The sequence below is a fragment of the Carcharhinus amblyrhynchos genome, chromosome 6, assembly GCF_965287045.1.
Source record: "Carcharhinus amblyrhynchos chromosome 6, sCarAmb.v2.hapA, whole genome shotgun sequence".
NCBI lineage: Eukaryota > Metazoa > Chordata > Chondrichthyes > Carcharhiniformes > Carcharhinidae > Carcharhinus > Carcharhinus amblyrhynchos.
This window is the reverse complement of record NC_137329.1, coordinates 95,778,478-95,791,961: the sequence shown is the minus strand read 5'-3', so window position 1 is coordinate 95,791,961 and position 13,484 is coordinate 95,778,478. Positions and strand designations below refer to the sequence as shown.

The 13,484-nt window shown below is 38.1% G+C and overlaps 1 protein-coding gene across 1 annotated transcript in view; it reads right to left on the bottom strand.

Moving 5' to 3' along the window:
* Window positions 1-62: 62 nt before the first annotated feature.
* The window catches only part of bcl2l13 (BCL2 like 13), a 34,516-nt gene continuing 21,094 nt past the window's right edge, over window positions 63-13,484 (bottom strand). Inside the window, exon 7 of the mRNA XM_080191010.1 lies at window positions 63-4,464. Within this exon, the coding sequence (XP_080047136.1) occupies window positions 3,637-4,464 (828 nt within the window). The 3' untranslated portion in view covers window positions 63-3,636. The remainder of the gene's footprint in view (window positions 4,465-13,484) is intronic.

Genomic DNA, 13,484 nt, shown 5'->3' with positions numbered 1-13,484 from the left:
AGCAGCTATATTGTCATATGTAAAAACTAAAAGTGAACAAGGAAATTAAGAGTTTGTGTATCTTTTGAATTTTGTAGTTTGAGGAAAGTATTAAGATGAACACAAATTACTAGCAACTTTTATAAATATTAGTTTTAGTCTGGTGGTTAGCACTTATTTTTAAGAAGATAAACGTGACCATTTTTATCTCAAAAAAATCCTCAGCTATGCCTTTTTTAAAAAAGGTCCATTTGCACAGTATTTTGCACAACCTAAATGCTTCACAGCCAATTAAGAACTTTTTTTCTGAAATATAGGCATAGTAATAACAGATTGGATTTATCTGAATAACTGAGCACCATTGTCAACAGAAAGCTGCCGCATTGGATGTAAGGGGACAATTCAACGATTATTCAGCAAGTGCTGCCCAATCCTGTGTGTTAATAGCTATACTGTCTAGCAGTGACATATATTCAGAGGCAGGGACCTGTTCTCTACAAACAAAAGATATGTTCAAGCCTTGTGCTTTCCCATGGATTACCCAGAAGCATTTGGAGCCAATAGTTCCCTGCTGCTTTCTCTATGGCAATGGCTAACAGAGTTGACTTGCTAATCAATGAGAACCCTTTTTTCCTGTTATATAAATTGAAACAGTGTGAAATTTGGCATTCTTGCATTTTATCCGATGAGTGCAAGATGTCTTTAGCAAAAAGTATTAAAATAAAAAAACCAAGTAATTTGAATGAAGAGATACCTGTTGAAGCCCAGAGATGTGTATATCCTTTCTCCCCAGCCCAAAACAGGGAATGCAATAACCTTTTGAAAAGTTAAATGTTCAAAGTAAACAATATCCAATGACATTTTATTCTGCAATTATTCAGCAGTAGCGACTCAACAGTATACTGCACCCAACAGATTTATGCACTATTTATTTTTGTCCAGAGTGTGAATACTTGGCTTCTGAGCTAACAGGTTAGTTATTGTCCTAGGTCAGCATTACTAGCCCACCATGCAGTCAAGTATTCAATAAGCATTATTGAATGCAGTGAATAATGGAATATCTAATATCACTACTGCAGAGATGGCTTTGAAATTATGATTTCATTTAGATTTTCTATTCCTCATGAGATATATGCATTACTGGCTGGACTGGCATTTATTGCCCAATGAATCAATAGATAAGCTACTCAATTTCCAGTTCCTGAAGGTACAGTATTTAATGGCTGGTCCAGTTCAGTTTCTGGGAAATGGTAACCTCTAGTATAGTGATGGTGGGGAATTCCGCAATGGCTTTGTGGAACTTCCTCCTCTGGTTGGTTGGTTAATTGTCCACCACGATTTATAAACAGTAAAATTTATTTGAGCCTGGAGATGCTAGGAAATTAAAGGGTTGGTCTGAATTCATAGAAACTAGAAGGAGTAGGCCATTCATCTCTTTGAACCTGCTCCACCATTCATTTTGATCATAGCTGATCATCAAATTAATATCCTGATTCCTCCTCTATCCCTTTAGTCCCAAGAGCTATATCTAATTTCTTGAAATCACAACATTTTGGCCTTGACTACATTCTGTAGTAGTGAATTCCACAGATTCACCACCTCCCAGATGAAGAAATTTCTCATCTCAGTTCTAAAAGATTTACCCCTTGTCCTCAAACTATGACTCCTAGTTCTGAACTCCCCTACCATTGGGAACATTCTTTCTAAATCTACCCTATCCAGCCCTGTTAGAATTTTATAAGTTTCTATGAGATCCTCTCATTCTTCTAAACTCCAGTGAATATATTCCCATCCGAGCTAGTCTCTCCTCATATGACAGACTTGCCATGCCAGGAATCAGTCTGGTAAACCTTTGCTGTACTACCTCTATTGCAAGGGCATCCTTCCTCAGATAAGGACACCAGAACTGCACACAATATTCTATATGTGGCCTCACCAACACCCTATACAATTGCAGCAAAACATCCCTATTTCTACACTCAAATCTTCTTGCTATGAAGGCCAACTTACCATTTGCCTTCTTTACTGCCTTCTGTACCTATGTGCTTACTTTCAGTGGCTGATGCACGAGGACTCCAAGGTCTCATTGAGTATCCACCCTTTTCATTTTACATCCATTGAAGTAATAATCTGTCTTCCTATTATTGCTACCAAAGTAGATAACCTCACATTTATCCACATTATACAGCATCTGCCATGCAGATGCCCACACTCAGCTTGTTCATATCATGCTGAAGCATCTCTGCGTCCTCCTCACAGCTTACCCTCCCACCTAACTTTGTCGCATTCAATTCCCTCTTTCAAATCATTGATAAATCATGTGAATAGTTGGGGTCTTAGTACAGATCCCTGCAGAATGCTACTAGTCACTGACTGCCAATTCAGCAGTACAACTGCCTAACATTCATATTAGACTGAAATGTTTTAAAATATTAGCATGCCCCTCACTGCTCTCAGTCACATTGTTTTTTGACCAAGAATATGGAAGGGGAGTTCCACTGCAGCCAGAAAATAATTGCTAATCTAAAGCAGAAGGTAGTCCCAACAATTAATAGAATTTTTAAAAACCCATAGCTACATTTATGTTGTGGTTACCATACAAGTTACCAGGACAGTTCTTTCAAATGTGAATTCTGTGATTGTAAGTTAGAACTCAACTCTAAAGATGAGTTGCAGGAATAATTTTACGTCAACAAAATAGTTCATGTTTTATTGTGACTCTTATGAAATTCAGTACAAATTGCAAAGCTGATGCTTAGGAAACCACTTTATTTTTGAAATCAATTTCTTTTTATGTTGTCTCGGGGGTGGGGGCGGGGGGGGGAAAGAGACTGTGCATCATAACATCTTAGTACAATTAAGGTTGCATACAGACTTCTAACCAAAAGACCTACTATGTGAAGAAAATGAACACCACATCCATTGTCTTGGCATCGGCAGCTGTAACAATAGTGAAATCAAGAACTATTTTAAATCTCATTTGTCAACCTAATGGGCAAATGAGTTTGATTAAAGTTCTCACTTATGAGTTAATGAAAAATGTTCTATTATCTGGGAAAATAAAATCAAACCAAATGCTAGTGGAGAACAGGAAAGTAAAATATACACAAGCTGAATTAAACCATACATAAATGCAAATGGTGCAGCTGAATGAAATAAAACTATAGTCACAATGCTAACATGTTAAATTGGAAAATAGTGTTAAGAATCAAAATGAAGTATGAATTTTCAGATTATAAAAAAGGACTCCCATCAAAGGAACTGACTACTTAGTTCCCTAGAAAGGAACTTTAAACACCCTCTTTTCCACATAAAACCATTCATTTTTACCAAAGTGTAATACCCTGGCAATAATTTAACACTTAGGTGTTATTTAGAAATTCATCAGCATTTTCATTCTCAAAGACTCAATTGTATATAGAAAGAACATGTCCTGTGCTCCACAATTTCCTTTACACTGTAGATTAAGTTTATTTCCTCAGTATTAGTACTGCCCAGCATTCATGTAATGTGTAGATTATCTATCCCTATTAACCATGGTTTTTCCTCCTGATCACATGTTCTGCAATGCAACTGAATAAATAGGCTTAGTCACAATAATCAATTGTAGGACAGAAAGCCTTCCCAATTATTCTGCTCAATAAGAACTGTTCACTATTAAAACCTTCTTCTCCAGGCTAGAGCCACCCCCACTGCTACAGCCAGCATTGCAAAAGCGGCAGCTCCACCATAAAACAAAACAGATGTGCTTGATTTTGCAGGAACAATTTCTTCAATATCCTCTGGCTTAGCCAATGGTGTTTTACCCATTTTAACACTCTCTTCCAGTTTGGTTTTTGGGGCATCTTCCCAGACCCCTTTTTTAATCTCTTCCAATTGCTTTCTTATTTCTTGCAGTGAAGTTGATTGTTGCAGTTTGCTGGATTCAACGGCCTTTTCTCCAGATGGTGTTACAGTTTTTTTCTCTATTTCAGAGGTTACTGTTGGAGTTGGTACTGAGAAAAGATCAGTTTTCTCCACTTCAACAGAAGGCAGACTCTCTACCAGCGCAGTCTGCTGGGCAACTAGAGGTACTGATTCAGTTGCTGCTAGAGACACTGGAGTCTTTAGCTCCACTTCCTGGCTCTCAACTGCTTCAGTAATCTCTTCTTTTTCTACATGAACAATATCAGAATTAGAAGAATTGTTTTCACTTCTCTCTTCACCACCACCGTTACTATCCAAGCTCTTCATGTCCTCTGGGTCCATTGATAATTGCTGCCAAGATTCTGTTCCAAGAGAAACCGGCAAACCTTCAGTATGCCAGCTTTGGCTAGTAGACAGTGAAGTTGGCAAGCCAGCTGCCTGCCAGGAACTGGTGGCAGTTAGTGGTTCAGGAGGACTTACTTGACCAGAGTTGTCACTAGTTAAGATATAAATATCATTGCTGTCATCTACTGTTTCTCCTCTTTCTTCTTCTTCAGAATCCAGATTGAAAATAGTCCCCTAGGAATAACAAACATAGATTGAAATCTAATGTATTGACCATTTTGTACAAATGACATGCTTCTAACAAACATTAGGTTGGAGTTTTTCCACAAAGTAGTGCAATAATGTTCTGATTTACAAAAGGTATAGTTTATACATGAATCTCAATGTTGATGGACAGAAAGGAAGGAAAATTGGAGAGTGCAATTGGCAAGACCCAAAGCAACAGAAACCTGCAAGAACAAGTTAGAGAACAATAATGAAATTGATACATTAATATGATCAGCACGGATGCAGGAAGAGTCTTGATCAAACTATACAGGACAGTTTTAAAAATCAAATAGATGCATAAATGCAAATAAAAATGTCATTGTTATAGGAGGAAAATATTTTGCTACACAGTCATGGCAGTTTTTAATTTTGCACATTCAAATTGGGTTCTAAATTTGTTCTCTCCCTAAATCTAACTCAAATTTAGGTGTACTGAATCCAATTCTCTGATGTTCAAAATGAAATCTTTCAGATTGCGTATCTTTTAAAAATAAAGTATAGAAAAGGTTGCAGAAACATATTTATACCAGGCTGATGAAAATTTAGTTCACAACTTATGCCAAATCAAATTCCAATATGTTGGAAGTTTTACTTCACTGCATATAAAACTTGTCATTTAGCGCCATCTATATTTGTGAATTTGCTCCTGCACCACAAAGGTTTAGAAAAACATCTACACCAGTTGGAAACAGAAGCCTTACACTTTGCAACATCAACTAGTTTTATTGTATCCCAAACTATGCTGCTCATCTGGTTCAATATTCCATTCCTCATCAAAAGTAATACTAGAAAGGCAGCTCCGATTGAGAATCTGTGTTATTCAATTGTACCTCCTATTGAGGATATGGTGCAAATTAAATCAGGAGGGTTCTGAAAGAAATGGCGGAGGTGATAGTGGATGCCTTGGTGGTTATTTTCCAGACGTCGCTGGATTCCGGGGAAGTGCCGGAAGATTGGAAAGCGGCTAATGTTACGCCGTTGTTTAAGAAGGGTGCCAGGCAAAAGGCAGGGAATTATAGGCCGGTTAGTTTAACGTCTGTTGTAGGTAAAGTGTTAGAATCCGTCATCAAGGAGGAAATAGCGAGGCATCTTGAGGGGAATTGCTTGATAGGGCAGACGCAGCACGGTTTCGTTAAGGGGAAGTCATGTCTGACAAATTTACTGGAGTTCTATGAGGATGTGTCTAGGGTGGTGGATAGAGGAGAGCCGGTGGATGTGGTCTTTCTTGATTTTCAGAAGGCGTTTGACAAGGTACCTCACAAGAGGTTATTGCAGAAGGTAAAGGGGCATGGAGTTGGGGGTAGGGTGTTAGCGTGGATAGAGGATTGGTTGTCAAATAGGAGGCAGAGAGTGGGGGTCAATGGGTGCTATTCGGATTGACGGTTGGTGACTAGTGGAGTGCCCCAGGGGTCAGTGCTGGGGCCTCAGCTATTTACCATTTATATAGATGATCTGGAGGAGGGAACCGAGTGTATGATGTCAAAATTTGCTGATGACACCAAGATTGGTGGAACAGCAAATTGCATGGAGGGTGTGGAGAGTCTGCAGAAGGATCTAGATAGGCTGGGCGAATGGACCAGGAACTGGCAAATGGAATTTAATGTTGGCAAGTGCGAGGTGCTCCACTTTGGTAGGAATAATGGTAGGAAGGATTATTACTTATGTGGAGAAAAACTGCAGCAGGCGACGGTGCAGAGGGACCTCGGGGTCCTTGTGCATGAGTCGCAAAAACCCAGCTTACAGGTGCAGCAGGTGGTCAGGAAGGCGAGGGGGATTGAATATAAAAGTAGGGAGGTCTTGCTGTGGCTATATAGGGCATTGGTGAGGCCGCAGCTGGAGTACTGTGTGCAGTTTTGGGCGCCGTACTTAGGCAAGGATATTTTGGCCTTGGAGGGAGTGCAGAGGAGGTTTACTAGGCTGATACCGGAGTTGAGGGGGTTGAGCTATGAGGAGAGGCTGAATAAACTAGGCTTGTACTCATTAGAGTTTAGAAGAATGAGGGGAGATCTCATTGAGACATATATGATGATGAATGGGATGGATAGGATAGGATAGAGGTGGAGAGACTCTTCCCGCTCAGAAAGGACAGTAGGACTAGGGGGCACAGCCTCAAGATAAAGGGTGGGGGGGTTAAAACGGAGTTGAGGAAGAACTTCTTCACTCAAAGGGTGGTGAATCTCTGGAATTCTCCGCCCGTTGAAGTGGTGGAGGCTACCTCACTAAATATTTTTAAGACGCGGGTTGATGGGTTTTTGATAAGAGAGGGGATTAAGGGTTATGGGGAGAGGGCGGGAATGTGGAACTGAGCCATGACAGATCAGCTATGATCTTATTGAATGGCGGGGCAGGCTCGAAGGTCTAGATGGCCTACTCCTGCTCCTATTTCTTATGTTCTTATTAATTCATTTAATAGCTGTAATTTTTTCCAGAGGTTAACGCCTTCTTTAGGTCAAACTTGGAGTGCTTGTTAATTTGCCCTCCCTAAACCAGGACCAAAGATAAAATGTAACAATACTGCTGCCAGCTAATTCTTTTTAGCAAAGAATCACAGGTCTTCCTTTAAATCTCAAGTTGTGAAGCAAATCTACAGCTTCAAAGAAAGCTAAAAACTGATATTGAAAAACATTACACCAACATTAGAGTGAGGTTTCAATTCAACACTTGTTTAAAGTACTAATAAATAAATACACTGTCAGTTTTTACTACTGTTTAAAATACTTCACTTCAACTTCCTCCATTATGATAAAAGGTTTGGTACAATATACAGCCCCTAATGGCTGGCATTTTAATTAAGATGATGAGGGAAAAATATTTTTCCAGTTTCTGCAATTAAGTTTCTCAGTGTAGATTTAAAAACATTAGGTCATGAGTAAATCATAATTTTTGGTAAATAGGATATTAACAAAATAAAGTGACAATTAGGTTCCACCAAGACAAAAGGTCACAGACCTGAAATATTAACTCTTGTTTCACCACAAAAATTGCCAATTGGGTATTTTCAGCAGTTTGTTTCTAATTCAGATAGCTAACCTCCATACTACTTAGCTTTGGTGGTTGTGCTGGTCAGGTTCTTCCCCACCCCAAATCGATTAAAAATGATTAGGGACTCAGGATAATACTCTGGGGTCTGGGGCTCAAATCTCACCATGGCAGGTAGTGGAATTTGAAATCATTTTTTAAAAAATCTGGAATTTAAATGTAATGATGACTGTGAAGGCTTTGTTCATTTGTCAAAACTGACCTGGTTCACCAATGCCCTTTAGGGAAGAAAAAAATCAAAATACTCTTACTTGGCCTGGCTTACAGATGACTCCAGATTCACAGCAATACGGTAGACTCTTAAAATTGCCCCTGAAATGGCCTAGAAAGCCACTCAGTTGTATCAAACTGCTACAAAAGTCTCAAAAAGAAATCAGATGGATAACCTGGCACAAAATAGACACTGGAAACAACAAACCCAACCCCTCGATTCTGCAAAGTCCTCCTTACCTACATGTTGAGGGGGCGCACTGTCTCAAAGAGTATTCAAATCAACAGCCTGATGTAGTCATACTCATGGAATCATACCTAACAGACGATGTCCCCAACACCATTATTCAACAGTATGTCCTATCCAACCGGCAGGACAGACCTATCACAGATTGCAGCAGAGCAATATACAGTCAAAGGGAGTTGCTCAGCATCCTCAATATCGACTGCGGATTCCGTGAAGTCTCATTGCACCTAGTCAAACATGGGCAAGGAAACCTGCTAATTACCACTGAATGATCAAGATATAGAGACTATTGCATTCTTCGAGAGAAAATGGAATAAATATTTAAAGTAGAAGAAGATAAAGGGAAAACAAGTAGGAGTAGGATTAGTTCTGGAACGTACTACAAAAGGCCACAGAAAAAGATGGGTCAAATAACCTCTTTCACACTCTAAACTTCCCTGGTTGTTTCTACAAGTAAATCTACATAGACAGACTGACTTGCCTTAATTTTAAAATATTCTAAATGCATAGCTTTTCAAATTTTAGTTGGCACACAATTCTTTCTTCTTCATCTCATCCTATGGCCAAAGTGCTTGAGTGTCTCTTCAGCATGGTTATCAGGAATACCAAGTTGCTTGGAAAATAGACATGTAGTACCTCTGCCAATATATGATCAGAAAAGTGTGCGCAACATTTGCAAGGATGGAAGCTAGAAATTATTCTGCGGGATAATTCTCATGACTTTATACTTATAGGATTACCATATTATGTAAAGAAAGGAAAACTCAAAAGGCAATTTATTAAGGATTACTTGCAATAAAGCCTGCATTTTAAAATAGTTTAACTTTACAATTACTGTTATGTATAAAATGAAACGTTGTTCGTTTTCCCCTGCCTTCCCTACTCAGAGATAAGAAAATCAGAGTTTAATCTCTAATGTACTCCTATAAATAGTTAGGTTAAAAAAGCCACAATGATTCAATCATCACTATTGAATAACATGGAAATTGGAAATACTATAAATTACAATTTGAATTTGTGAGGACTAATTAAATTTATCACTGAAGTTGGATAAAAGCTTGTATAATAGCGCAGAAACTTTAAACCTCAGGCAAAACATTTCCATTGTAATCTGTGACAGGACAGCTTCATGGGTGACTGATTTGCAATTCCTATAACAGGATCATTCTTTGCATTGAATCCTTTGTGTGAAATCCAGTAACATTTGGACAGAGGATAATTACAGCAAGTGCACTGTCTGAACCAATTTTTGAAAGTAGAAAATCCAATATTAAAACACTACCTCAAAGCTCCTTCTTAGACACAAGAAAATTACATTCTACAATTCTATTCAAAATCAATTCACCACTTCTATATATTAAAATGATTTAGCAAATTGAAAAACGTGTTACTAAAAAAAACAAATCAAGATCTCTTGAGCAATGTTGAAAAGTGATGCAATCTCAAACGCCAACAAAGCAGCACAACAAGTTCCTTAAAGCCTGGCCCCAATGAACCTGGCAGTAGTACCTCCAGTGCTGAGCCATGGCCTGTCAGAGCCCAACCAAGTCATCTTGGCACTGCAGAATGAACTGGTCTCCAACAATAGCCACCTCAAGATTTTCAATTTGCACTTTCACTGCTTACTGGCAAAGGTCAGGAGCACCTCAGATGAAGTAATGGATTGGTGAGTAAAGAATACTTTTACAAAGTGCTTTAAAAACAAATTTTCCTTGTTTATGTTAATCTGTATTTTTAAATTTTATTTATGGGCATTGTGGCAAGGCCAGCATTTGTTGTCCATCCCTAGTTTCCCTTCAGGTGGTGGTGGTGGTGAGCTGCCTTCTTGAACTACTGCAGTCCCAGAGGTGCAGGTACACCCATAGTGCTGTTAGGGATTTTAACCCAATGACAAGAAAAGAACAGCAATATATTTCCAAATCAGAACAGTGGTTTTCCCAGGTTTCTGTTGCTCTTGTCCTTCTAGTGGTCATGGGTTTGGAAGGCTCTGCCCAAGGAATCTTGGTGATTCCTGCAGTGCATCTTGTAGATGGTACACAAAGCTGCCACTGCTCAGTGGTGGAGGGAGTACCAATCAAGTGGGCTGCTTTGTCCTGGATGGTGTCAAGCTTCTTGAATGTTGTTGGAGCTGCATCCATCCAGGCAAGGAGAGAGCATTTCATTAAACTTCTGACTTATGCCTTGTAGATAGAGGATAGGCTTTGGGGATTTGGCATAAAATGTGATAGGATGGGATATTTCTTTCCATGGATCATTCCACTGACAAAGGAAGGATCTTTTATAGTGAATCAAACTTCATTTAATAATAGTTTAAATATAACAATGTATCAGATTAACCATTAACAATTGAATATTATTTAGAAATTAAAGGAAGCTACTTTCTAGTTTATGACTTTTCCTGTTCCAAATAAGCTCCATTCATGCATAAAGCAAAATCACTAAACTAAACAGTTAGCAAACCCAGGCATACTTGCTTTAACATTTATTAACAGTCTAGGAACTCTGAGATAGAGTTCCAGCAACTTGCAAAATCCACCTAACTTCAACCAGGCTTCAGCTGCAACTAATTGCTTGCTACACAATCTTTATTTTCCCCTCTGCTACAGACCCAGATCTGCAGATTAACCACATCACCACATGACCATCTCATTCACTGTAATCGGAAATCCCAGAGGAACTAAGTTATCAAAAGTCTACTTGCTTCACTTAAAATAAAAATTGCATGGTTAAAATGAATAATTATTTTGCTCTGTCCTAAAAATTAAGCTGTATTCCAACCAGTCATGCTGCATTTAGACAATTTACATGTGAATTTATATACTAGATATTACTATGCTGCTTCATTGTTGTTTTGTTTTTACTGGGGTTGCATTAAGTATTTAATGTATTAGAAAAAAGAGTTTTGGAACTGTTTGTCCAGTTTTTTGTTAAGCGTATATCCATAACCTTTAATTTTCATTTATTTTCTAAAGCAATGGCAAAGTGTTCATTGAGAATTCTCCTGATTTTGTATTTTGACAAAGTGATCTGCATCATAAGACTCATTTCTAATATTTCAATCAGATATTACCTCAGTCTGATGTACGAGGTAATAAATAGCATTCATACACTAACAGGAAGAATGTTGGCTGATGCCCTCAATGCCACATGGCAAGTTCACAACTAATATTAGGTGGAGTGTGGGGGAAATAGAGATTACAGCACAAAATGTCAAACTCGACGAACAGTCAACTTTTACCCTTATAACATTCTGTAATGCTCAGAAAGGGATGACTGGATAGAAGGGACTGTACACTCTTCAGCAAGAACAATGATCAGTACATGCTGTTTTTCTGTATTTTTAGAATCCATTAACTAAACCCAGGCTGTACAGCCTGGGTTTGGTTAACATTTAAAAAAAAACCAGAAAAACAGCTAACCTTTCCCAGTGGAAACAATTGTCTAGGTGGTCAGTCTTAAGATTATTTATTATCTTACAATTTACAAAAGTTACAAAACGTGAACATGAACAAAATGCCATATCTGTATCTTTCAGCAATGATGTGGAGATGCTGGTGTTGGACTGGGGTAAATACAGCTTGGTATTGAGAGACTTCTTACTGTCTTTCCACTATGAGCAAACGTGAAAATGGCACATGTTGGGGCAGCACAATGGCTAGCAGGGATCCAAGTACGATTCCAGGCTTGGGCCACTGTCTGTGCAGAGTTTGCATGTTCTACCAGCGTGAGAAAGCTTCCTCCGTGTGCTCTGGTTTCCCCCCTCAGTTCAAAAGACATGCCGGTTAGATGCATTGGCCATGCTAAATTCTTCCTAAGTGTACCAGGACAACTGTCGGTGTGTGGCGACTAGGGGATTTTCACAATAGTTCATTGCTGCGTTAATGCAAGTCTCTAATGGGTGCAAAACCAAGGCTGTAACTGATTTAGTCAGCTTCCATAGGATATTAAAATTCAAATTTTCCTCAAGTGCCTGATCAAACATCAAAAACTCATGAGAAAAAAAGAGGCATTTTGTGCAAGATTAATTCTTATTGCATTTTTAAAAAAATTACCCCAATTTTTGCATTGTAGCACACTGCTCTTGGGTCATTGATGTGCAAGTAGACAGCAGGCACCAGTATTTGAAGGATTGTACATTGCATTTCCAATAAACAATTCGGGAACCAAAGAGTAAGGTCTTTTTTCTTTAAAAGAGTAGAAGTTAACTACTGGAACATCATCTTCAAGTACTTAAGGAATAAAAACCAAACTAAAAATGTTGGAAATAATCTGATTTTCTCTCTCTGGTTCAGATCAAAAGCAAGCACAGTTGGACTAAAAGCTATGCCTATCTGGATATTTCATTGTTAAACTTCAGGAATAAAGCATTGTGCCACCTTTTATATCTTATTCAAAAAATATTCTAGATAGGTTCCCTACAGTTGAATTCATTGTTAAGAGTTAATAATTGATCGAAACTTATGTTTTTAGATAATTGAGAATGCTTCAATATTACATGCAAGGGAAATAGGAGGTACAAACCATAGCCGCTGTCAGAGTACCAGAGCAGAAACCTCAAGGTACATTACTAAGTCAGATTAGACTCCAACAATTTTCTATTTTAGCATTAGTGTAAAGATTAGATGTTTCACTCCAGGCACGATCCTAGTGACAAGCCAGGAAGTTATCAAAACAAAAAGTTTTAATAACAGTTTAACTATAACAAATTAATTAGCTTAATCTTCAACAATTGAACACTACTTAAAACATGACAAGATATGATTCTTAATTGCTAACCTATCACTGAGTTCCAAACAAGCAAAATGTCCTTTATAAATGTCAATGTCTCTTTATAATTAGTTAACAAATCAAAGGCATATGTGCTTGTAATTGGGTTAATAGTCCTGTAGCTTTTAGAACACTTCAAGCAGAGGGAGAGGGAACAAAGACAGATTGCTTTCTTTTGGTAATCCAGGGAGAAACTGTTTGCATTTTAAAATGAGAAAGAAACTGGTCATTTCAGCAAGCTTAGCTCCTCCCATTAATCATATGATAGTGTCTGTCAACCAACCAAAACTCACACTACACTGCATACCTTAAAGTACCAGGAGAATCTAATTAACAAAGGGTCCATTAACTCTACAAAAGTAACACATTCATGGCTAAAATCAATTATCCTGCATTCTTAGTACTTGAGCTGTATAATTTCCAAACAAATCAACTCCTGTAACAAAACACTGCCTCTTAAAGCAACCTCATCTTAAACACAAAATATAGCAAAATAGCACAGTATGATCACACCACCAACCCACCTGAAGCCGACTGATATAATTCGACATTCAGAAATAATAAATTCAGCCAGAAGATTAGTTTTGAACTAAGATCTGTACAGAAACAATCTTCAAATTAAACAGCACATTCCTATGGATATTGCTGTAATAGCTCAATTAAATCATTAAACACAGTGACCTAAAATACCTAAAGTTTAGTTTTACTAGAATTTCAAAACAGG